Here is a 27915-nt window from a genome sequence, read left to right on the forward strand (position 1 = left end):
AGCACGGTAACACCTCCTCACCTCTGCTCGAGTCTTCTCACCTCTCTTCAACTCTCATCACATTGCACATCCTGATCTTTGCTCTCACACTGCTCCTCTGGTCTCCTCTTATTTTCCTTATTTTTTTCCGTCCTTGCCATTTGCTGTTTGTTCGTTTCTCTCTACCTCTGTTCAGGAACGCTATGCTGTACACACCATGACAATAGACATCTGCAGTAAAGGCAAAATCTTGCACCTCATTTCTCTATTTCTTACCCTCTGTGTTTCCCTCTTATACATCCTAAAGAAATCTCGGACCTGTGGCTCAAACAGTGTTCTAAATGGCTTCTTCTTCTCATCTCTCTCTCTTTTCTCTCTCTGTAATACACACAATACCACACAACCAGTCACACACACACACACGATCACACACACATGATCTAGACTAAGTCCCATAGTTTACATGTGTATAATCCCCAACAAAAACTCTGCGAGGTAAACCTTCCAGGGACTGTATTGCAGCAAAGCACCATCTGGAACTGAACCACATTTTAGCATACTGTAATTGGCCGCACAATATAGTAGTATTGAAGAAACAATATGGAAACACTCCAAGCGGATTTTCCACAATTGCTGAGGAAAGAGCAGAGCAATGGAAATAGGTTGGGCTAGAAGGCTGAAAGTGTGAAACAGAAGGAGGAAGATCAAGAAAGCATCAGCAAATGGATGGAAGGAAATAAGGGTGGTCAGAAGGAAATGTAGCAGGAAGTACCAGGGGAAGGTGCTCAGGACTTAAGATGGATAGAAAGGTGAAAGAAGTGTGACAAAAAGAAAAAGCAGTGCCGGCAAAAGAAAGTGAATCTGAGGACAGGAGATAGAGGAGGGAATGAAGTGTGAAGGAGGCAGGGATGAATTTCAGAAGGAATGAGATAAAAGAGAGAATAGGAGAGTGGAAGGAAAATAGGGGGAAATGATATACTGATATTAATTGCATTCACCATAGAGATACTTATTCTAAGAGAATATTCCAGGTTTTAAATTGTAATAGAATTGAAAGTGTTGAAAATGTACCACAACTAAACAGACTATTGTTTTGGAATATTAATGACTGATGGAGTGAAAACTTTAGCATTTCAATTACAATAAGCCAGGCAAACTGTACCTTGACAATTGTAATGGTTGGGTGATTTTAGGCACATTGTGACAGCAGGTGGTAACTAGATATAAAGCAGAATTGGTAATGGTGTCTGACCGATAAGTGCTCAAGCATGGCGTGCATTTGTAAGGGGATGCACATGAATGCTGCGATGGATGGGAGGGTGAACGGATGGGCAACAGAAAATAAGAGGAAAAACAGGTAAGGAAGAAGGTGTCGGGGTATTGTACCAACACACAAGATAGATACATGATTGTGTGAATATTTCTGGCAAAATGCTCTTTTGTATTAGGTCCAGACACATTCATGCTCACATTTGCGCTTGCCCTTAATATTCTCTCTCATGTCCTCTCCCATTATAGAGCAAATGCTAAAAGCTAAAGTGCTTTCCATCCAGCTCTCAATTAGAGGCCATAAAGGCTGCTCTTTGCACCTAACACCACCTAACATGAAATCAGGAGAACAGTGAACAAGGAGAGAGTGATGGGGTTGTGGCTAATCACATCAGTCAACTCCTTAATCACTTTTTGGCTCTTTCACAAGCACCTTACAGACGTAGCTAAAAGTGTTGGTGCCCTTACACCTCGTTGAAACAATACTCTGTTCTTCCGGAAGTGTGTGGAAATTAATGTCATGCATATTTGCATTTCTTTGATTCGCCATAGAATGAAACAAAGAAGCCATAGAAAAGACATAATTTGTAACTATTTTACAAAGATCTTTTTAAATTCCTGAACAAATTCTTAGAAGTGGTGATAAATCTGTAGATTGTGGGGACATTTCAAGCAAGTACCATGGATTATTAATAATTAGTTTAGTTGTTTATATCACTCTGAGCACAGGTAATCGAAAAGAAAAGGCCAAGATTATAATGTATAAAGGAAATTCTACAAGAGTCTTACAAAGCATTTAGATCTTCCTGTGACCAGTTACCAAAAATATAGAGAGGTTTAAGGTCCATGTGACCATAGCAAACCTTGCTGAAAGAGGCTACAAGAAGAAAAAAACCCAGGCTGAATAGTACAGTAGTAGAGTTAGAAGGATGGTACAATGTTCCAGGGATACAAGCTAACCATTGTATAGCAATGTTTACTTGCACCATATGTTGCCTTATACTCTCTGAACATATTTATGTATTCTGAGAAGGTGTATAAACAAGTCAGGTATTAAAATGCATTTTCTAATTATTCTCAGAGCTCAGTCAAAGTCAAGTCAGCAAAGCCATTTTTATAGTAATTAGCAATTTTGTGGCTCAGACCGAACCTGCTCACGCTGCACTGGGTAGGATGTCGCAGCAGAGGGATCGTTATATGGACTGAGGAAAACATTCGACTTAACAGCTTAAGTCTTAAGTCTTATTGCTTTTCTCACATTTGCAGCGCTGCCATTATTGTGTGCATCTAAACATGCCCAACTAAGACTAAGTGAATGTAACTCTCTGATTTAGTAAACAAAACCACAGGCAAGAGACTAACTATGGAAGATAACGTGTAGATCATCTGTTTATAAGCATGTTTAGAATATTTATTGGATGTTGGTGATCAAAAAAAGATCAATTTCTCTGCTGGTGTTAAATGGAACAAGAAAAATATTATACTAAGCAGCCAGTTTCTCTATTATCTATCTATAATATTATCAATTCTGCTTTGGACTCTTCTTTAGCTTTCTTTAGATTCAACAGTCAAAATAGGATGTGGGTCACAATCACATTCTCCTTGACAGGTGTTTTCCTAGCTATGCAGTTGTTATGGGATATATCTTTTATGATGTCCAGAGAGAAGTCCAGCCGTTCCTCAGCCTGAGCATGGTTGAGTCTAACCATTAAAAGGATGGAATTGAGATGCCTTCCCCCAGGGCACCATAGACAGTCATGATGTTTTAACCTAGTAAAATGGTGATAGACCAGGGTGCAAGTGTGTAGCAAATGCGATTGCCTTAGCGTGATGATTTAAATGGAATAATAAGGAAGAGGAGAGAATTTAAAAAAGGGAAATCCCCAGTATTTTATGTGCATGTGTTAGTGTGTGCAATTCTGCCTGTGTAAATTGACAGTATATGTACTTTATATCTGTGCGGTATTCAATGTAATTTATGTAAAAATGAATTGGTGTCCTCCTAATTTGCAAGTTGGTCAGATCCTTATATATAGGCATATATGCATATTTGAATGCCTTTCATTGCAATATTGGTGTGTGTGTGTGTGTTGGGGGGCATGTCTCTTCTTTTATTTATTATTCCCAAATCCCACTCCTGTTTCAATTCACACTAGGATTAACCCACTTCCATCAATACTCATTCCTTTTCATTTGCAGATGTATTAAACTATATTCTGTCTCCTCACAAGCTGAACAGTTTGAACAAACTTGATTGCACTACGTTTGCAAAAGAACCTTTGGTTTTTTTCATTCACCTTCCCACTAGAGGTCTGGGTTGAGGAAGTGTTCAAACTGTAATTTTTCTGTAGTCTTTGACAGCTTTGATCAATGCCATAATCACTTGCAGCCAGTCACAGGACATACAAGATGTCATAAAACAAAACGATTAGATGACAGTTTGTTCAGACACTGTTCCTCTCTGCTCGCTGCATCTCCTTGAGGAGAGGGATGAAATAGATAAGTCCATTTTTTAAGCTGCGTGTCATCTCTGACAGGCTGTGTTCAACCAGCTACTTACATTTTTCCCACTTGTTTTGAATTTTTTGTTTTTACATAGAGAGGAATATTAAGCATCTAAGCCAAGCATCAGACAGCTGGTTATGACTTATTTGCTAAGAGTGAACCTGAACTTTTGAACTTTGTGGTGTGTGGCTGTGGTGTGCTCCACTGACCAGGCTTGCACTCAGAAACATGCATCGTGCTCAGCTCACTCTGGTAAGTGAGGACAGGAAATTATATTATGATGTTTAATTCACCAAATTGTATACATTCAATTGGTCAAACCTGCCAGAAATCACGAAAGAGAAAAGTTTGATTTCAAACACTTTTGTTCAACATTACAAAAATGCTACCTGTGCATTTGTGTGTGCGATGTTGTGTGTTGATGGTTGTGTGTGTGCTCTCACCACCTCTTGAGGGGAAGCGCTCAGCAGTCCCTCTCTGCTAAAAGTGCTGAGTGTGAGGGATGGTGTCAGATGACAAATCTAAGGGACAAACTGCATCTAAAGCAGACATTCTTTATAGTCTGTCCTTCACTTCTCCAACTATCTCCCTCCATCCTTCTCTCTATTTTCTTTTTCTTATCTCAAATCCACAAATCTCACTGTGATTCATTGTATTATAGACAATACTACTCATTTACAGTACCAATAGTAACTAAAGGTGAGTACAACAATTATCCATTATTACCTTCTATTACCCCTACTATTCAATAATTTGGTAAATTTGGTTCATGCCTGCAGTAATGCCAATTCTGCAAATATTATTATATTTAAGAAGCAGAAATAAACACTTTCTGTATAAATCAACTTGATGTACATGAGAAAATTATTATGATTCTTCCAGTGGAGATATGTATTTGGAATTTGCTTAAAACAAAGTTGTAGCGACAGCTTTGATGTTGCTGGACTCACCCTGAGCACAGCATTATTTTACGGCCCGTTATTTATTTTCTGTATAGGAAAACACATTTACATTTATAGGGTTACTGAACATACAGAAGATTTAAACATTTAAATAAGTCACTGTTGCTGTGGCACATGAGTAAACTCTCTCCATTTGGAGACACGTATTGATCCTGCTGCTGAGAAAAGGCCAAGGCTTTTTGAAAAAGTCAAAGATAGGGAAGCACACTGTAGATTTATGTGGTCAGTGGGAGACAGTGTCTGAAAGCAGCAATGTTCCACACAAAAGTCTTAAGAAATTGTCATTGCTGTGATACTTGAAGAGATGGAGCTGACGGCTCCTGACATCCACATGCAGCCTACCGGAACTCAGTTCTGATGGGCTCTGGCCCAGTTTAACCTTCGGTGAGGTTGTACAGCATTTTTACAGCACTTTTCTGTTCTGTACTTTTCTCTTTGTGTCTCTGTCCTTGTTTATCCATCATTCACTAGCACTCACAGTAATAGAAAGACAAAAGCAACGTGATGCTGTGCATCAAAGAGAATTGACAGTGACTCATCAACACCCCCATGACTAGTGACAGAGCATTGCACTGTGGGTAACCTCCACCATCAACAGCTCTCTCAGCGGGTGACAGCATTACAAAAGGATGCCACACACATGCACACAGAGGAATACACATGTACTGTACATATAGTACACATACTACTAATTGTATGAAAATCTTTAGAGTATGTTTGGTTTTGTCACTGATGTAAAAGAAAGAACAAAGCACTGATGAAAACAAAATTAAAATTGTGTATCACCTGAGAAGCTAGTGAAGGTATGTAAGAGCAGAGGATATTTCTGTGACTTTGAATGAGTTTGAATGTCAGTTTTCCATCACAGCAGAAGGATGCTTAGGCCTACACACAAATACACACAAATCATTTGCTCTGTGTGTTTATTCAGATTGTCGAACTGTGTGTCACCGTTTAACAAGTGTCACTTCTAGCAAACAGATTTGCTTTATGTTTTTTGTTTTTGTTTTTTTTATCTTGAAATCAGAACTTGTATAATAGGAGGGTGACATTATTAACATTACAAAGATGTAAATCTATCCATCCATGCTTATCGTGTTCAGGGTTACAGGTGGCTGGAGCCTATTCCAGCTTTTTTTAGGTAATAGAAGTCACCAGTGTATCTCAGGGCCAACACAGAGAGACATACACAAACATACAATCATTCACATTCACACTTACCTAACCTAACGTGCATGGGGGGAGGTAACTGTGGGAGGAAACCCACGCAAGCGCGGGGAGAACATGCAAAGTCCACACAGAAAGGCCGCAGCAGTCAGGGCAATGGAACCAGGAACCTTTTGGCTTTGAGGTGGCAGTGCTAACCCCCTTGCTCCCCCAAGAAGATGTAAATGCAATATAAATTCATCATTTTTCTTTTTTTCTATTTCAATTACATTTCTTCACTTTTTTACTTCTTACTTTCTTCTTTCCTTTTTGTCCTGGTTTCTCGCATCTCATCTGGGTAGAAAACCCCCCTGCTGTCAGTCACTGCCGTGTTTCCTCCCCTCTACTTTCATTTTTTTTAATCATTTGCTCGTCCTCTTTCCCTCCTTCGCTCAGTCACTTCTAGTGTTCATCTTGCTCATGGGGGGCCTGGAGCCATGTTTCTACCTAATGATGCATTGCCGAAAGGAGAGAAAATATGACAGTTAATAACCTCCCGTTGCTCTTTCTCAGGCAAACACACACATACACACACACACGTGCACACACATACACACACACACACACACACAGAGAGATACACACACACACAGATGTCTCAGATAAAGACAAGAATACACTGGAGTCACAGTCTGACTGTTAATGCAGCAGAGTTGAGCCAGCTATCGATGGGGACCTTTGCGTGCCATTTCTCAAATCCCCTAACTTTAATCTTATCATAAATATCAAAGCCATGAATTGACCCTTGGGGGGCTGTGACATAAACAACCTTGTAAAGTACACGGACACACTTTCCTTATTATTTTTTTATCTTAGAAATATAAGCAAAAAATGGCTGGATAGAAAATAATCACAATTAGAAAAGGTGTTCGGACTGTAAACCCATGGACATAGGTCCATCTCTTTTTTTTGGGTTGATATTATATTTATTTTAAAATGTTAATAACCCAGTACAGTGGAGCCCCGAGTGAATTTTCATAGGCGTGGCCAGATGGGGCCACTGAAATACACACAAACACCTAATAAAAACAACATTTCAAATTATTTTTAATACAACTTGATTAACTGTAGCTGAACAAAACAAATTGACAATACATTAATTAATAATCTATTGATAAAAAATAAATAATAATAATTAAATAATAATAATTTTAAAACCAAAAAGTTGAATTCTTTGAAAAGAAATTAAAAACATTCTTAAATGATACATTAACAGCATTTTTTTTTAAAACAGCTTAATTCAGTTGTTGCTCTGTCTTTTGGCAAAACCAACCACAAAATCTATTTTTTTCAGGCGACTGAGTTAATAATTAAAATTTACAAAATGGACTTAACTTTAATTAAACTTACGGCTGTACTGTTTCTTCTTCTGGTTTCTCCTCGATTGAAGATGACTGTATGTTTTTTATGAACTAATGATTTTATTAAAGGGTGGAGCTTATCCAGGGTTGCCAGTTAGGTGGCCAGCAATTGCCAATACATCGTATTTGATGACATAGAGATATGGTGGGTGTTGGGTGGTTGGCAACTCAAGACAAAGCAGATGCTTTTATCCAATCTAACTCACAAGTAAAGAGCACACATAGGTAAATTGGGGGGTTCAGCATCTTGCAGGACACTTGAAGAGGTAGGCAGGAGATCAAACCACTGATCATGTGGTTCATCACAGCCTCCCAAACATGAAGTGACAGCAAACAACATCACTATCGTTTGGAGTTTATCACGTAAGGTGACTGTGACAGGGTTTTCACCCAGTGATGTATGAATGTATGGATTTGTTAATTTTATTCTTTCCTCCCATGAGCAAAGATGATATTTTGTTATATTTTGGTTTTATGATAACTGCATAACTCAGCTGGAAGATGAAAAGCCTTTTTTTTTTTATCAAAAAGAAAGATAAGAGATAAAAATCTTTTATATATGATATGTTGAACTGATTTGGATTCAGACAGTCTGGCGAAAACACAACACATTACAATAGTGATTGCCGTGTGTTTTATACTCTGATTGACTCAAACAAAAGAAAATGAAGCTCTTATTGATTTACAGACTAAATACATATTAAAGTGCCCGTCTTCTATGCATATATACGTGTGCCTTCATGCATTTGTGATTATTTGTGTGCCTTTAATTTGCATGCAGATTTTTCCAGCGTTCCTTTTTGCTTAACTCTACCCTCTTCTCTCCTTTTTCACTCTCTCATTTCTCGCTTAACTCTCCCATTCTCTCTCTCTCTCTCTCTCTCTCTCTCTTTCTCTCTCTTTTCCCCATTTTCTAATGAGATGGTATGGCTACAGTGTTCTTCTTCCTCTCAGTGACAACCTCTCTCTTGCCAATTAGTGGTGAAGTCACCAGCTCTGTGTTTGCCTTCGGAGATTACATCTCTGTTTGTGTACACAACCCACAAATGAGACGATCCACTCAAAGGCCAGAGTTCTAGTCAACAAATGTACTATATACTGTGTATGGACGTGTGTCTTTGGGTGAATGCTTGCACTGAGCAGAAGGCTTTCCTAGTGGTTCTGCCCGAGTTTATCTTTATATTCATCAGAGCCTGAATATGTGTAAACCGAATATTTCCTTTGCTATTATATTCTGTCATCCACCTTGATCATAGCGTTTCCATCAAAAGAGGGGAAAATGGGACAAAAATAAACAGAAATAGACGTCCTAAAAAGAATTGCTGTGCACCTCACAACATTAAAACTGTCAAACTCGAAAATTGTGCAGCAGTTGAGGTGCCTGAGGCTTAGTTTCCCTTTCTTACACACACTGTACATTAGTGGCTCTCAGTCTAATTGACCAATAAGGTGGTAAATTCAATTTAGTATAAGTTTTCTAAGAGTGCTACAGCCTTGGAGAGAACAAAGATAAAAAAAATAAATACCCAAGTGGTGCCAATAAATGGCAACACACAAACACAAACACACATTAAAGAAAACTGCTGAATTTACTGGTTTCTTACATTTGTGCCTTCCTGGCAGTCCCAGGATCAGCACCATAGACAGCAGTTATGACAAATGATCCATCCGAGTTCTACAGGAAAGCAGAAAGTTGTTGTAGACTGGTGTGGAAATTCCTTAGAATCAATCAAAAGGATAATGTTGAAGGGTGCAATTGTCAGACATAGACGTTACAGTAATATATTCTTTGGATGACTAAGCATAGTTTTTCCACCTTCTTTGCTGACTGAAGAGTCCTTATGCACAATAATCTAGTGAACATGCATGTAAACATTACTCTCTTTACAAATTTCAGGGTAAACTTATATCCTGATTAGAAAATAAAGCCCGTTTTACATACTAGACTCGGGAATACATAGTTATAGTACTTACAAGCTAATTGTTATGCGAATTCTTAATCTACAGGGAAATTTGAGATGACACTTGATGTGTCTAAGCACCTTAACATGCGTTTAATCTCAAATCAAACAATTACTTGTAGAGATTACAGCACAAACTCAAGTATTCTTCTCATACCCACAACATATTCAGGGTTTGACAAGTCCCCAAACAGGTCTGTCATAGTAGTAAGTAGTAAGCTCATTTAAGTTTGTTTAGAATCCATGATAAAGCTCATGATATGTTTAATTGGTTCTGTTTAGAAAGGGCGGTGGTGGCCACAGATTTATGAGGGATTGCTCATGTTGTGGCAAATACCAATCTGTTCAGTGCTGTGTCTCAACAAAACGATCTGAATAAATATAAAAAACACTCTTATAGCAGTGAATCACCACAGTTTCAGTTTCAGTCATCCAGCACTTTATGTGATTCCCCATTCCATTTCATTAAAATCTAAAATATTCTGGTAGTACTGGTATTGTGACTGTGCCAAAGAAACAATCTGGGTCAGAACCAGAATTACAACGACATTAGTTACTGCTGGTATTATTTGAAAGCAAACAAATTGTTTGTCATGTCACAACAGCTTTGCAGTTGAACTGGGGCGATGTTAAATATGCTTAAAATGTAGCTCAAAGCAGAAAAAGTTTAAAAGATCATGTGAAATGGTTTGCTGCCAGTGTCGTCATCATGGCGGCAATAGGATGTAAGGTGTAAGTGACATTTATGTCAAGACTGAAGTGTTTGCTCCACACATGTCCGCTGAAAATGAAAATGAGCACTTGGCACTTGATGATCACCTGCTGTCATCATGCTATCTACTCATGAAACAGAGAAGTACTGTAGGTAGTAGTGGGTTTTTACAGATGTATGAATCTTTTTTTTTTTTTGCACTGGATGTCTCTGTTTGCATGTGGCGTTGTGATTGTGCTGATTCATTTCAAGTTAAATGGGCCACACTTTCACTTTTTTGGAATAGTGAATGATTTATTTTAACGGTGTGAATGAACTCCAAAGAAAGGAGCTGGCAGAGAAGCTTGTTAAGCCCTTTACCCGTCATAGAAAGCTATGCCGAAGGGCCTGTCTGCGATTTGATCATTTTCATGCTTGTCGTTGTGGTTTAGGCTTAGGGACTTTCTTACTGCATCCGTCATACACATGCAGCACAGTTGAATACGTAACTGCATGCACATGTCTACTGTACACATTTATACACATGCGAGTGCATTTACATGTGTATGTGGACACTAAAATAGAAAAACGTATATCAGGTTCACGTTTATAATGCAATACGAAAGACATCTGTAATTACAGACAAACCGACAGTGTAGCCAGGCTGGGGAAGCCATGTGTACACACTCTCACACACACACCTCTATCACAGATACACTTCAGTAGCCAGTGGCCTGCTTGCCTTCCTGTCCTTTTCAAAGCCAGCAGTTCTTCACTTGTGTAGGACAGACCTGATCTTTTAGTAGTGGAGCTTGCACTTGTTCATTCTGTGTGTGTGTGTGTGTGTGTGTGTGTGTGTGTGTGTGTGTGTGTGTGTGTGTGTGAGTGTGTGTGTGTGTACTCGTACTCTTCATCTCTACCTCATAGATCTACCGTGTTTCTTTGTTCCCTTTATGTGCTGATAAAAGGTTTGTCTTTGAGCCAAGTCTTTACTACCTTTCACTTTTTCATCTTTTCAAATCCATTAAATAGAAACGTGGTCAACTGCTGTATTTCTACTAGAGAGAAGTGGATGTACAGTATCCGCTTTTGAAGATTTTGGTTGTAGCTGCACTTTTGTCTGAAGCATTGCTTGTTAACACGTATTCAGCTACTTCATGACTACGTAGAGTTTTGCTAAATGTATATTTAGCTGAAATTTGTCTCCTTCAAAACATCTTGAATCCTTTTGTATACATGCTTGTGTCAGTGTGTGTATTGTTGGAGCAAGTACTTCTATCTGTGTCTGGATACTGTACCTCAGCCTGGGTCCGCGTGACCATGCAAGGGTTTGCGTGTGCTTGGACGAGCTAATCTATCAAAACAAGTGTTTGTGATTGCCAGTGGATGGATGACCTTTGGGGCCTCTCTGGAGTCCCCTGTCACATCGCGTGGTGGAGATAGAGGGCGGGAGGGGAAAGAGCTGACAAAGAATCCAGGGAAGACATTTGCTGTGTTCGTGTGTGTGTGTGTTTGTATTTTTTCAATCCATTGTTCATGGAAGGGTTTTGCTGAGCATGCTTGCTCTTTTTCAGCATCACCCTGCTTCATATTCATGCGCAATCTAACCTGGCAGCTGCCCATAAGTCAGGTGCTATACTTTATATCACTGAGCTGCTCCACTGGAGCCAATAGAGCGTAAGTGCCCTGCTCAAGGGCACACTGCCAGTAAGTGTTGAGAGAGAGTGTTTACACATTCACTTTACTTGCCCAGAATTTCCCAGCTGGTCTGCTCTTTAAATTTGCAGCCTTCTGGTCACAAGCCATTTCTCTAATCTTTAGGCCACTGCCACCCCTAGCTGAGTGAATAAATCGTGTCTCTTGAATATCAAATAGACTATACCCATTTTCCCTACTAAAATATCTTCAGTATTTCCTTTTTAGAATTATTTTTAGAATTGCACACTTACAATCACTAATTTAACCAACTCACAATTCTCCTAAAATCATATGCTTCAACAATAATCCCGTGTTAAAACAAACTATGAAACGATTGACAACAAGTTGCAGTGTCTTTCTGGTTAATTATTTGAAATGGATGCCAAAATGAATGGCACATGAGCTCAGCAAGATGTCATCTAAAGCCAGATGTTGTCTCTCTCTCTGCCAGCAAACACAGCAGATTAATCGTGATGTAATGGGATGTAAGAACAATCAGAAAGAAAAGAAAAGAAGGCAGTGTGTTCTGTAATACAATTCCAAACTAAAACCTCCTTTGCCTGTATACAGCAGGTTTTATCCTCAACATATGCAAATCTATTGCCATTAAACCCAGATAGGCCTGACATCAGGCTATGTGAAACAGACATGGGAAAAGTGTACTTTGTCAGCAGATGACCAGTCTCTGACCCTAGTGAGAGGATGGGATTCCCAATCTTCCAAAGCCTTATCCAGCCTGCAGCCAAGTTATATGCATGCACACAAACATGTTTATTCACTAAACCCTACTGGGTCAAGAGAGTGGGTTTTCTTTCAACTGTCCTTTAAAAGAAGAACTAATAAAAATACCACAACTGAATGCATCTGCAACTTTTGAACTGGTGCACACAGTCCCCAACTCTCTCCTCATCACCATCACCTCGACTATAACAATGTTTGAAACTTTGAACATTGAAACAACAGAGGTTTTCATATCACTCTCTATGTCTATCATGGCAACTATCATGATGTTTCATATACATCCGTCTCATTGTTGCTGGAATGTTTGATGTCGACAATTAATGAGTTCTGTGTTCTATATTATCATTCTTATTTTTTGGCTATCCAAGAACCTGCTATGTATTAATTTGTGCAGTTATTATCCTCAAAAGATAATTATTTTATAACTCTGGATAAATTATTAAAGTTGGATGTGTAATACATGCCATTCACTAACTGAGCAAACCCAAGTTTACCTTGTAGACATCTGCTTACTTTGTTTGCGACTGGGTTGTGTTAGCATGCACCCACACACACCCACACACACACAAAGCGCTGCAATGGCATTTAGGCAGTGACATTTAGCAAGTGACATTTTGTCTGTGGTCAAACCCAGACTCACTGAGCGTGAACCCACTGTCTTCTACACTGTCATGGAGACAACAGCCAACAATTACACATGCATACAAGCTTGCACACAAGTGCACGTAAACATAGGCACACGCACACACACACACACACACACACACACAGCATTGTTAAATGTTTTATCTAGTTACGCCAAATTAAAAACATCTGGTGGTTAGAGTTTCATAGTGCTGGATAATATTGTAAAGTAATCTTGGAAAGATGATAAATAAAAGAAATGCAAGAAAATAAAGAAAAATGATATTGATTGAGAAGGTGGGGGAGACGTATTGTTCAGATTGTGGGATAGGAAGAATTGTATACTGTTTGCTTTTGATTTTTTCACCAGCTGGCATCATGTATGTTATCATATAATATAAACCGTCACTCACAGCCGCTTACTGTTAGCTAGTGCATTTAACACTTTATCAATCAGTCTTTGTCATCTGTGGATTTACAGTAGCATCAAGTCTTTCATAAGGTTTGGATCAAGTAATATGACCGAAGTAATTTTTTAAGTTTCAAACATGGATCAACTGCTTACTGTGCCTAGGCTTTGGTAGAGTTTCGGGCTGGCTTTAATTAACAAACTCTTACCTGATATCTGTGATACAGACAATAGTTTTGTGTTCATTATAAGGCAGCAGGATCCAGGTCTTGGATAAAACAACACATCAGATGTTAAAACTGAAACATTTTAAGATTTAATGGAAAATATTAACTCATTTTGAATTACATGGCACAGTAGAGACTATAATATTTTGCATTAAATAATGTAGTTTTAGTCTTGCAGACCAAGTCATATTCTCTACTTTGTTCCATCACGTATCACGCATCATGTAGTACGTGTGTGTGTGTGTGTTTGTGTGTGTGTACAAGTACATATACAGGGCTTTTTATGGAATTACAATATAATGGTTGTCTATGTCTTCTTGCCTACATGGTTGCTGAATTGGCCATTAAACAAATAACGAGGCAAAGAGAAAAAAAGGATGATAATATTTACAGTGGGGAGTGTGCAGTACACAGCTCTCCCTATATAATCCAACGCTAATTAGACAACTCATCACAAGTCAAATACAGTAGAACTTTCACACAATATCCAAAGAGAAAGAATGTTAGTCTAAAAACTAAACAGTTCTTTATTTTAGGCAGTTGATCACAAAGGAGTTAATTATTTTAGCTCTTCACTAATGTGTTCACACTTATTTAAACAGTTATTTAAACAGTGCACACACAGATATTGTAAACAGGAACAGGCTGGATAGGCTGATGGATGGCTGTCACATTACTTTACTTAGTGTTGTTTATTTTAACCAAGTTACAAACTTCCCCTAACCATCTTGTGCCCAAACCTAAGCATGTTTTTTTTTTTTTTGCCAAAACCAAATAACATAGCAGCACATAATATAGCATAAAAAAAGAACTACAGAGCCTGCTAGCGTTCACAGTATTGGTACTTACTGGCCTGTACCTATGGTGCTGATAACAACATGATAACATGCAGGGAGGATATTATTGAAAAGACTAAAAACCAAAGGTGCGCCACAGCCCGAAGAGGTGTGTGTGTGTGTGTGAGAGAGGGATAGAGAGAGAGAGAGAGTGGGACTTGCACAGTATGTGTTAGCCAGGTGTACTGCTTTAAAATCACAATCACTGTTTTCAGACATCACCGGGTTTCCTATACGCAGTGCATATGCCCATACTTAGAAACATACAACAAAGAAAGCCAGACATACTGGAGTGAGGGGAGAGAGAGTGAGAGAGAGAAATTGGAGACTTAGTGAGAGATGATTTCATTTTGCCCACTGAGCCCTTAAATAATTTAATGAGGGAGAGATCTGTCAGAGTATTGCTGTGTTTGTGTGCTGAATATTTATAAAGCATATAAAACTGTTATGGTCCAGCTGTTATCAGTCTTACGTCTCAGGTTTGTGCTGAATCCAAAATCCAAACAGAGACAGCTGCTTTTTCTGGTTGGCACTAGTGGTTAAGTAGTGCAATGCTGGAGTTGGAAGGTTTTCCTTAATAAAAGTACAGCAAATATTTCCACTGTTTTTCATCTTGTTACAAACCATTAGCTTGGACCCAGGCTCATCTTATTTTCCACTGTTCCGTGATGTGAGTCGTTTGGCTGTCTTTGAAGCCGTTTTCCTAAAATTATTTTTGCCTGGACCAGAGATATTTTAATCCTGGACTCATATTTCTCACCCCCCAAAAAAAACAAAACAAAAAAAAAAGCAAACCTAACAAACAATAACAGCAAAAAACATGTAGAATCACACTTACACCTTGAGTAGATCGGAGTAGAACTAAATGTATTTGACATTTAGCAAAAAAAATTATTTCAGCTTCACAAGTATGTTTTGGATAACGATGACTACCGAAAGCCCTGGGAACAGTGTAGTGGAGAGTAGCAGAGCAAAGAGGGGAAGGGCTGGATGGAGCAGAGTGTATCGACTCGATGTTCTCTTAAGCCCAACTCCCATGTTTTTGTGTGTAAACCTCACCAGCTGTGGGGTTTGTGTCCTAACTTAAAGAAAGATTGTGGCTCTGTGTTAATTTTGTAACCATGACAACAATAGATGGACATACCATACCATAAAATTAGAACCTACTCAGCTAAACTTTTTGACTTTTATATTGCATGATAATGACCTGAACCTCGTAAGAGCTAAAAGGTTGCCAGCTGAACTATAATTAGGGGCTGATAAGAACTGATGAAGGACCATTAAATACTAAACAAATTGATAATTATGTGATTGATTCTAAGTGAAGTTTCAAAGCTCTGACACGTGCTCACAGAATGCTTAACTCATCAGCACCTTCCTACGTGAACAGCCTCATCCAGGTCTAAAGTTCCTCTCGCCCGCTGCCTCCTGCCAACAAATGGCCTCACTTTAAAGGACCATAATGCTCTTCAAAACAGTGGACCCACAGGGATGGGATAAATTCCCTAACTGTATGCTCAGCAACTTTACTCCTGATATATAAAAAAAAAAAAAAAAAGTGGAAGAGTGAATTACTTGCAACTTCCTATGGATGAGAAAAACAGAAACAGCTCTATTCCTTTGTTCTTACCATTTATATCTGACGAAAATGAGATATATTCTCTCCTGGCTTTCAATATCTTCTCTCTGACTCAGCTATTTTGCTTGCCTTGTACCTCACTTGTAAGTCACTTTGGATGAAATGTCTTTTGAATTTCTGAATGTAAATGTAAAGATGACAATTTATTCTATGAGATGTTATGAATGTTATGAAGATTTTTTTTTGAATATAAAACAAGAAGTTTATTGTATGTCATATGTTTCGCTTGCAAAATAAGATGATTTGTTCATAACGTATTACTATTAAATATTATTATTTCTAGTAATAGTAGTATAGTAGTGGTGGTGATGGTAGTATTGGTGACATTGTATGTTATTTATGTATCTTTGTGCTCTTTTTTTAACCACAATCTTAAGCCAGGTGTTTACAATTATTATCAGTACTGATGTGCTGTGCTGTCCATTGCATTCCTGTCACACCCATAATCATAATCATATTAAGGTATTATTGGTGCTGTTGTAAGTTAAATTTCATTAGAAGCAGTCTGATACAGAAAAGGCCAATCATCAGTGCAACAGGAAGGACTGGTATCCCTGGTGTAACACAATAATGAATCATGTGTTATGGAAAAAGATAGGTGTTAATGAGCAAAGTTAAATCAGAATGAAGCCAGACCAAGCTGTGTAATATTTCTTTGTCTAGTATCACCGGTGTTTGCCAGATGGCTAGAGCACCTGCGTACACACCTACACACAGATGCAAGGACATATATAATCAGTGTAAGCACACTCAGGAATGTACAAACACATACATACACTGCACATCCTTTGCATATTTTTCTAATTCTACTATTAAACCAAAGTATATAATCTAACTTCAGACTACCCAAACTTCTTGGCCAACATTCAACAAATTGCACATGTAATCCAAAACTAGAGCATACATATATATATACACATGAGCTGTGGTATGGTTTAGGCTTAGAAATACAAAAATTACATTGTGTGTACAAATAAGTCATCGCCATGATTAGACTTTCGTGCTAATCTGTTTTCTTCTTCTCTTTCTCATCTCCTCTCTATCTTGGACACACATGAAGTAGGAGTGGATCAGGTATCCCTCACGTTATCTTCCATCTCATGTGACTTTCATCAGCAGAGTATTTCTCCTCTATCCCTGCTCCGTCCAAAATCCCCCCCACCCCACTCCCGCTGCTTCTATCCTGACTCGTGGTTGACTTTTCACACTTGTTAAAGTGACAGACAAGACAAGCAGAGGGGAGAGAGAGAGAGAGAGAGAGAGAGAGAGAGAGAGAGTGTGTGTGAGTGAGAGAGAAGGAGAAAGAGAGAGGTAGAAATGAATCTCAGTTAAATTTGAACCGTGCCTACACAACATGAACCACAGCTGTGAGATCAGGGAGGATGAACAGGAGGTGATTGCTACTGTGCGAGGAATTTTAATATGCATTGGAGTGACGGAGGTTGAGAAGACTGACCTTTTTACCAGCTCCCATTCACACTTCCCTTTCCCACTCCTTCGTTTCACTCATCTTATCTCATCTTTTTTTCTGCCCTCTTTGCTGATTGAGGAAGAGCCTGAAAGAGCAAAGGAGAGTTACCTCTCAACTAGAAGGTCATAGCTCTATTTGATAGGCCTTTGTCTCCCATCCAAGAACAGCACTGTTAATAGCTGCCCATAGGCCACTTTAAAATGATTGAGCCTTATCTCCAGACACACACAGACAATCACAGGCAGACAGCTCACAGTGTCTTTATGGTGGCAAGTGGGAAATTTTTGCTTAAATGGAGAAAGAACTATGCTGATGTTAGTACTTATACAAACTGTGGTGAAACAAAATTAGGCCATTGTTGCTTTTCTTCCAATTTAAAGCTCTGATATATGGGCCCTGGTACGTGCATTGTGTCCCAGTATGTTAGCCCTATATTTATTGCCTCACCATGTTGCCAGTTTTATTGCTTCCAAACAGGATCTAATGAGATAGATTCCATTTGTTTGTTTATCAAGATGTGAAGTTTCTTAATGAAGGGACATTATGAAAAGCTCTTAATAGAAAGTTCATTTTAACTAAATTAAAGTGGGATTTAAAAGAAAGTGTTTTAGTTCGTTATTTTTTCTTTTCTGATGTTGGTGATGTTTTATTCTATGTAAATGTGGCTCAGTGGGTTAGCTATTAGATAATGTGATCTTCTCTGGATCCCAAAAGGAGAATTTCCCTTTCTTTACAGAAATGCAGCTGTGAACAAAGTTTATATACAATAATCATAGACATCAGTGTAATGACAACTGGGAAATACTGTATCATTTTTTTAAAGTGTTTTTATTTATTTTTTTATTGCTGAGGCAAAAGGATTTTACCGCATAAAACTTTCATAAACAAAATGCCAAGAATTTGGAGCACAGGGCTATTTCTTTTTTAAAACAGTAACCACTCAAATTATAGATACAAGGTCAAAACAACACACACAGCAGTGAACATTTGGTTAAATGTCTCTTAGCAGGTTTCATCTTTTGCTGATGTTTTTTTTTTTTTTTTTTTTTTTTTTTGCCATCAGCAAGCTTCTGGCAGAACTCTGGTTGGAAATTTGACCAACCTTCTCTACTTTGTAGAATTTGTGGAGCTCAGTTAAAACAGTGAGAGTTGGTTTTCTTGCACACAGAAAACTTTTAAGTGTGGTCCAGATATTTTTGAAAGGGTCAAGGTCTGGACTTTGAGAAGGCTTTTCTAGAAGCATAATGTCAGCCTTCCTTATCCATTCCACGACCATCTTTTATATCTTGGGCATTATTGTCCTGCGGGACAAGTGTGTGAAGTGCAAAGTTCCTTTCAGAAGGCTTTTTTGTCCAAACGGTCAGCTAAAATCTTTAGTTGAGCTTAAATGTGTTGATTTTTGAAAAGGGGCTTCTTTCTTGGTCAGCAGCGTTTCAGTGCAAGGTGATGTAAGACTTGATTGTGACATTGGTGTTTCAACAATAAGCAGTTCATGGTAGAGCTGTGCCACGATGGTTCACAGGTTGTTTCTGACAAGCCAAACCAATGTCCTCTCACATGAGTGGTACAGTTTGGGGGTCTTGGTTCTTCTTTCAAACTATAGAAAGTGGCTCCAACTCCCAATACGTTGTATTTATGTACAATTGTTAGAACTGATCACTGTAGGATTTGTAGCTGTCTAAAAATGGCTCACTGAGACATTCCTGACATGTGTAAATCCACCATCCTCTTTCTCAGATCTACTCTTAGCTCTTTGGACTTTCCCACTGCACTGTGTGTAGCTCAGTTCAATAACTGTGGTCAAACAAACTCATTTATGCAGGCATAGAAAAGCCATCAGCTTTAGTCAATTATGATCATTAACAAAAAGTTAAGAACTTTTGAGCTTGACAAATTAAAATATATTTTTGGACTTTTAGCACTACTGAATTAATAATCTGGTTCACCTAAGTGAAAAAATAATTAAAAAAAAATAATTTAAAGCCCAATTTTGCCAGGACAGTCATGTCCATACAATAGTAAACTTTCATTCCTACTGTAAATTAAAGCCCAATAAAGAGCTATTATAATTTAATGTCTTACCAAATGAGACCAACGGGTAAATTAAAATGCACATGCACATTTGTAAATTTCCCTGTAAAAAATGTAAGCTAATTATTTTAAAACTCTGGACTATTTTAACAAGCCGTTTTTTAGTTTATTTTGTCCCATTTCTTCCCTTTTTTTCCAATTTAAACGACAGGTGTTGACAACTAACACACAAAGGAAGAGCTGAAAGTGACGGCATAAAAAGTAAAATTCATTTTACTTGATTTGCGGCTCCCTAATTAGCATTAATTGGCAAGTAAAACGTTGCATTGGTGCTCATTAAAAAGGAGACTGGTCACTTTCCTTCTGATACAAGTTAATTGTTTTCACTGTCATTGACTTGGATATTCAGGCCCTGCAAAACACTGTCAAGCCGAACCATAGTAAAATAACTAGTGCCGTAGTTTTTCCTGTAACCAGAACAAAGCATGTTTAAAGCAAACAGAGCTTTTGTTGTTGCTGCCACTGCTGATTCAGTTTAAGAAAGCCATGGTGAATGATGTATATTGGTGCATGTATGAATAGATATATAAGGAAAGATTAGCACAGCTGACCACTGAGTAATAGTGTTGGTAGTTCCTTTCATGAATGAAAGACTTGCATACATACGCAGACACCTGTGTGAGAGACCTGCAGGTATGTGAAAGGATACTGGCTGTGTGTGGGAGAAGTCAGGACCTAATTTATAATGCTGGGGGGGTGGATGGGTTTCTACAGTTGCCATAGAGACATTTGTGACTGTGCACTGTTTTCTGTTTCCTATTCATTCCTGAGAGAGAAACAGTGACACACACACACACACACACACACACACACACACATACACACACACCACGTGCACGACATAGTGGAATTCAACACCTTCTCTGGTTTGATAGAAGCACACAGACGAAGGACAAGGAGCACCAGACAAAACTCACACCTCGTCAGTTTTTGGATCTGGAACTTTGGTCAGTGAATGCATCAAGGTAAAATATATTATTACATACAAAGAGTTTTTGATTAAAATGAGTGGTTTGACAAATCCTGCAGTGCTTATCCTTTCATTTTAAGAGCGATAGTATTGTTCAGTGATCTTACAACGATCCAGCATCAGCATTTTTGCACCATTCAGGTAACACTTTATATTAATATAGAAAAGATAAATTGCTGTCAACCGAAGCACAGCTTGGTTGTCTTCCTTACATGTATAGCAGGACAGATGTTGTCCTTGTACTGAGACAGTTAGTAGCTGTGTTATACAGATTCACCTTTCTGCGTTTGAGTCACACTACGTTGAGTCTCTTTGTGTTACAGATCACCTTGGCATGCAAAGTTTAAATTCTTGTATTCGTTTCTGTTTTATGAATTATACGTCAGTAATTATGATAATATACTTTCCATCTTTTGGTAAATTTTATGTCAGTTGGAATTTACTGTGCTCTGTGTGTTTCAGACTTTAGTGGGGGAGTATGCTTTTACTGAGTCAAATGTTACTGAACAGCCAGGTGTGTGCTGGGCTAAAACATAATTCAGCAAAATATGTTTTGTATATGTTTTTTGTAAATGCAAAATATGTTTTAAAAAAATATGCTTTTTGATGTTTTGGGTTTTTTTTTTGGGTGGATCTTAAGTGTGGTAGAAATGACGGCGTTAAAAATGTTATTTGCCTTTTTTGTAGTGTTTATACAGCAGCTGTTTCTGTCTGAATTTACTGCTGTTCACAGCACAGTAGTGCGCACTGACACATAACAATACGTTACAAACAAGGTTTTTGTGTCTAAACAGATTCTGAATGTATCATCATCAGCAGCTCTGTTCCCACATTAGTAGTGCTCTTGTGCTCTTGTTTGAAAAAATCTAAATGCAGAGTAAACACTGGTCAAGACATCTGGTAGAAATACTGCTACTATTTCTTAGGCATTTTAAAAATATGCTTTTAAAGTATTATTCTGTAGTAGTTGTTACTCATAGGTAGCATTTATTATGGCACACGAACGACAGAGCACTTCCTTGGGTAAAGGGATTTGAGTTAGTAAAAGGTGTGACATAGGTTTTTGCATAATTTAACACATTTCTTCCTGATACAGAACTGGCCTAAAAGGGTTTCCCATCTGTTTTGGCATTCAGGTATCTTACCTTAGAAGGCATTTAAGATATATTACCACTGAGGCATTATATATCATCCATTATCTTAATGCTACTTAGGTGCAGGCATTTACATTTTTACACCATAATGATTTAAAACTGTTGCAGCAGTGGCAAACAAGGTGACAAAGCAGTCTGCAGTCAGCAGCAGAGCAGGTCTTTGATCAGTGGCACCTAGCTGTAAAACAAAGCTGTAATTTAAAATTATGGGTTCAGGGGGTTTAATAGACCCTGCTCAAATTCCCCGAGTCACCTCGCTTTGCAAATCATAGAGATGGCTGAACCTGCTGCTTTGTTGTTTACCTTTATGAGATTTATCTTGTCACAGTTGGAGAAAGAGACGTGTAGAAAAGGAGTTGCTGACAGGCTGTAGAGCAATGAACAATGAGAAGCTTGAGAGAGGAGTGGGAAGGAAGTGGGTGTGTGGCTGCTGGTGTAATTGTTTTAAGTTTTTTCTCATTGATAAATGATTTCCAAAATGACAGGATATGAGCATATCAGACATCCATCCATTATCTGTAACCGCTGGGTCGGCGGGGGAGGGAATTATTCCGGCTGTCATTGGGAAATAGGCAGGACAGGTCACCAGTTTATCTCAAGGCCAACACAGAGACAGACACAGACAGACAACCATTCACACTCACGTTCACACCTCCAGGCAATTTAGGGTCACCAGTTCACAGGTCTTTGGACTATGGGAGGAAATTGGAGCACCCGGAGGAAACGGCACACAGACCTTCTAGCTATAAGGCAGCGGTGCTAACCACTCCACCACTGTGCTGCCCCATATTAAGCATATTACATGCTGTACAGATAAATACAATTGCTTTGTGAGGTCAGTAGACTCCTTCTGCTGGTTCTGCATGTATGTACTGTATGTGATTAGGGGGAATGTTTTTGTCACTGTAAGTATGTGTGTGTGTGTGTCTGTGTCTGTGTGTGTGTGATGGACAAAGAAAGACAGGGACTGCGCAAGAACATTAATTTATGTGTTAGAGAAAAACAGACAGAGGGCAAATAAAAGAACATGCATATTTTATCAGCAAGTGGTTGTTGTAAGTGTGTAAAAAGGGGGTGAAGGGGGAGTCGGAGAGATGTATTCCATTGTGCTCTGTTTTGTTGGGGAGGAGAGGGGATTGAGGTTGGAGACTTGAAATAGCGACTGGGGATCAACTCATTCAGAAGTTCAAATGGCTTTGAGAAAACCAATCAAACAAGAATACACCCCCTCTCTTTTTTGGTCTCCCTCATACATACATAATATCTAGAGTCGAGTGGTGTTCACTGTGCTGTTAATCAGCTTCTAACACACACACACTCACACAAACAGCAGTTTCAGGTATGAAATCTCACCTTCGTGTCTTATTTGTCACTTACCAGCACTTACACAGTTGATGCATCTGCAGACATAGACAGGGATGGGTTAAAAGGTGTGCATTTAGTAGAGTTTTAAAAAAAAAGCACCAGCTTCTGCATTAGGAACTCTAAAAGGTTATTATGGCAGCGATCATTTTTTGGATACAAATGGATATGTAATCAGTACATTTTCACTACTTGTATTGCAGAGTAATTTTACACTTGGTCTGAAATGTCGGTTAAAAGTATCATAAGACTGTTATTTTTGTTTTGTTTTTTCAGCACAATACTAATTGCAGCCTCGCTAAAAGCTAGGGAGATAAAAGCTAAAAATAGGGATTTTGTTTTTAGCTTGTGTTATTCTTTCTCTTATCCTTTCGTTCACTACAGTTTGTCAAGTCCTTTTAGTGCAACACTACAACAGTTAGTTTACAACAATTGCCAAAAGTACCATCTTGTACAAAAATGTATATATTCATCTCTACCTTTTTGAAGATCATGTCACTTAATGGCGCACATGTAATTGGTGAACCAAACAGGGAAACAACTCATCTGGGAATGGGACATTTCATGTATGAATTCCACAAATATCTTCAGATATGCAGTTTGTAACCCAGATTTAGCAGGGGGGCTTCAGCAACTCCTGTGACAACCTTCCTGTACCACACAGAGGAAAAGATTAGAAGCTTCTATTTTTTTTGGCTCACAGATTTAGAACACTTTCAGTCACTCTGCCTTGCACCTTTTCTCACCTGTCAATCACATTCATGTTAATGATGACACTTGGTTTCAATAATCGCTTAGCTGTCTTCCATCCCTAAGCTGTTTCCATGACCTGCGGCTGACAGTGCTTCACTTCACCCACGACAACTAGGCTGCAGTCCCAGAGCAATGTACTATTCATATCAAAATACTGTTCCAGTTCTGTCAGGTGGCTTTCAAAGGTTACTATCATACATTTTCAAAAGGAGATTTATGGTTGTAACAGTTTCAGTGTGACACCTTACTTTCAACTAATGAACAATCAAATAGGAAAGAATAAAACTTTTCTTTGAGTTATGAAATATATACTTTTACATCAGTTCAAAACTATTTTTTTAGCTGAATTTCCATTTTTACTTTCTCCTTTTATTGCTTTGTGTAACAAACATTTTGTCTTCCTCGACTTCTACAGGAGCTTCAGTTTGAACGCCTGACCAGAGAGCTTGAGGCTGAGCGCCAGATTGTGGCCACACAGCTGGAGAGATGCAAACTGGGATCAGAGGCAGGCAGCATGAGCAGCATCAGGTAACACCCGAACCCTGTTTTTCTCCCTGTGTGTATGTGCATGTACAGTACATGGTGGGGTGGGAAGTGGGTATCAGGTAACGCGCACTGTCTCCTTCTTTTGTGTGAGGTGGTTCATTCTCGTGTGAAAATGATATGGTTGTGTGTTTCTGTGCGCTTGTGTATGTGTGTGTCCTGAAACACTGTCAGGTAAAAAAAAAAGTGGGTTTGTATGTGGGACCTTGGAAGTTATAATTTCCCCATTGTTATCAAATATACACAAGTGTGTGCACTAGTGTAAAATAGATGTGCAGTTTAATTTTGGATGTGGCTGAACGCGTTTGCACAGCCACACACACAAGTGCATGTGCAAACTTACGACATGATGGAATAGGTTCTGGGCCATTCATGACACTAGCACTGAATTATTTATATGTTCACCCTCTACACACGCACATGCACGCACACACACACACACACACACATACACATACACACACATACACACACAGCATACACACCTAAAGTAGGGTGTTTTCCTTCAGATTTGTGGAGTGATGCTATTGGAAAACAACATTGCTGTAGCCCGCATTTATCAGCTGGATGTATTGGGAAAACACTGCAGTTATAAGCAAAATCACACACAAATAAATGCACATACATGCAAAACTGTACATGTTACATGGTAAGAATAGTGAGCCTGGGTGAGGTTTATGTAGATGTTGCACGGCGTATAATACACTTCACTCTCAGAAATAAGTCCATTTCTGTCCCACACTTGTGTAACCCCTAGGGCTGATTATTTAACCTCAACCCCCTAACTACATTTTGAGGGCACAAAAGGTACATATATGTTCCCAAGGAGTAAAAGATATATTTATGAAACATTTATTCAGTTCAAGTACAATTTCAGGAATCTATTTTAAAGTGGATTTTTTTAATTTGCTATTACCAAGTAAGTAATATAAATTATAATTATAAATGAAAAGTAATGACATACATGCACTCAAGTGGCAGGGGGCTGGGTAATGAGTACAGCTATTACCACAAGGGTACAAATAAGTACCCAATATGAAGGGTACAAATGCGGCCTTGTACAGGATACAGCTAAGGTGACAAGCCGTTGTACAAAAATATGGCTTTTTTTTCACATTTGTGGTTCACAAACACATGCGCACAGTCATATAATGTACTGATACACTCACGCACACATGACAGTTACTGAGGGCTTGATATAATAAACACATTGATACAACTATTGGCAGTGTAGGTGTGGGTGTGATAATACACACTTTCACCCACACATATACTGCACATGGTTACTAACAGTCCCCTAGAGACCCGTCGTCAGGCTCCCTATAGTGTAGTTAATACGCTCAGAACCATAGTGGGGTGCGCTTAGCTGCACAACTCTCGGTAATTGTAAGGAACAAAAGTACTTGCAGTGAAGCAGGAGCACTCATATTTACAGTCATACAGTGCAGATTTTATTCCATAAGCTGATGTTTCAGCAATAAAAAGACAAAAAAGCAAATCACATCATATACCTTCCAGGGGACCTAGAAGCAGCAAGGCAAATCACATCAAAACATCACATCACTGTCTTGCACTTCCAGGTGCACTGACCCAAGTGCAGAAAGGTCGGCTTGAAGAATAAAATCTGCACTGCATAATCAGATTTGTTTTGCTTGTTTGCTGCCTACACTTGTAAGGATGTCTTTTGCTGTTAGGCACACCTTCCTGCACTTTTGAGTGCACTAGCTACACAACAGAGGCTTCTTAGAGACTTTGCTTTGTAACAAAAACTTGGGTCAAGCCGTAGTGTTATGTTTTCTGAAACCTTTTCCCCGTGTTACATCTTTAATTAGCATATTAGCCACAAACCCTGAAACCCTTAGAAATACTTCATTATGTTCCCCAATTATAAGTCTGACCTTTCTGCTTCCAAAATTATTTTCAGATGAGGAAAAGAGAGCTCTTAACATAAAGAGGGAGTAACGATGGAGGTAGGAGGCATGGATGAAGGAGAGGAGATGTATGTGACTAGCATGAAAATTTTCAATTTCATGCCAACAGCTCAAACCTGGAGTTTAATATCTGCCCCTGTCCTCTTGCTAAATGACTGTCTCTTTTCTTTGTAGAGCCTTTGTTGTTCTATACATAGAAATTCTGTGTAAAAGTAAAGTTCAGTGGAAAGTTGGGTTGAATTATTTAGTCTTCGTAAAATTGTCTTTGGCTTGTGTGTGAGTGGGAGTCTACCTGTGTGGATGTTCCTGTGTTTGCATGACGTTTGTTATCATGTCAAAGAGCCAGGTTCATAAAAATTCAGCATCCCTCTCACCCCCTCAGGCAGCTCAAGACATAAGTACACAACCCTGAGAAGGGGCTGGGAAACAGAGCAATTCCTTCTGTCTTTTCTCCAGCAAACAGTCTCAAAGTTTAGATTGTTCATTCCTTGTTTAACATTGATAACTTGAAAAATGTAATGTGAATGAATCAATCAATAGACAAAGCAAATGACTACATTGACAGTAGAAAAAATGAGTTTCTGCTTGTCCCGTCAGGGGTCGCCTCCGCAGAACGTGTGGATCTATATGTTGATCTAGCATGAGTTTTCATACCGGATGCCCTTCCTGCCGCTACCCTCCCATTTTTATCGGGACTGGCACCGGGTGGGGCTGCACACTGCGGGGAGGGATTCAATACCGTGGCCGTCTGTATCCCAACCTAATGCTCTACCCAATGAGCCACCAGCCCCCCCTCAAACTACATTTGGAGTATATCAGTTATAAAGGGGGACCCGTAAATTAAAAAATATTGGCTTAATCATATTGAAATGCCTTATTATAATTTTAATATAATAGTGTCTGCTGCTTGTGATATCCAGACAAACCAAAATAACACCCACTCTGATCAACCCTGAACAGTAAAGTTGATAAATGTGGACTAAGATACATTGTCTATGAGTCACGAGTTGGCATAAAACAAACCAGATAATACTAAATCAGTGTCTCTCTGATGATTTGTCAAAGGTTTCAGCTCATAGTTCAAACGGTTCTGCTGAGCTTATAAACCTGATGAGAAGCCATTAAGGACAGATCCACTCTCATCATATTTCACATATCATTCAGGGTGGGTTTTACCGGCAGACACCTTACTGTCAGTAAATTGTATGTTGTCTGTTGTTTTCATGTTTTTGCTTCATGCTTGTGAGAATTGTGCATGTGTCAGTGCCAACCATAGTCTGTCTGCTGCCGTCTGCTGTCTCACAGTTGCGTCATCTTATGATTATCACATCAGATCTAGAGGATTGGCTTAGCTGAGCTTTTGTCTGCACACAGCTCACTGTATGCCGGTGAGTCCACATCATCCGTGTGGGCGCTCAAACCTGTCAATGCCTATCAACCAAAATGTGTGATGCACCTTTGTTTTTCTTCTCATGTGACAACTCACCTGTGAGTTTGCCTTTTTTTCCCCAATTTGATTGACATTATGTCCT

At 38.8% G+C, this 27915-nt stretch overlaps 1 protein-coding gene across 5 annotated transcripts in view; it reads left to right on the forward strand.

Annotated features, from left to right (window-relative positions):
• ctnnd2a (catenin (cadherin-associated protein), delta 2a) overlaps window positions 1-27915 on the forward strand; it is a 222725-nt gene that overhangs the window by 47603 nt on the left and 147207 nt on the right. For all 5 annotated transcript variants that reach the window (XM_067486635.1, XM_067486633.1, XM_067486632.1 and 2 more), the window contains exon 3: window positions 24325-24437. In XM_067486635.1, the coding sequence (XP_067342736.1) occupies window positions 24325-24437 (113 nt within the window). The remainder of the gene's footprint in view (window positions 1-24324; window positions 24438-27915) is intronic.

This window comes from Channa argus, chromosome 19 (genome assembly GCF_033026475.1).
Source record: "Channa argus isolate prfri chromosome 19, Channa argus male v1.0, whole genome shotgun sequence".
In the NCBI taxonomy this organism is placed as follows: Eukaryota; Metazoa; Chordata; class Actinopteri; order Anabantiformes; family Channidae; genus Channa; species Channa argus.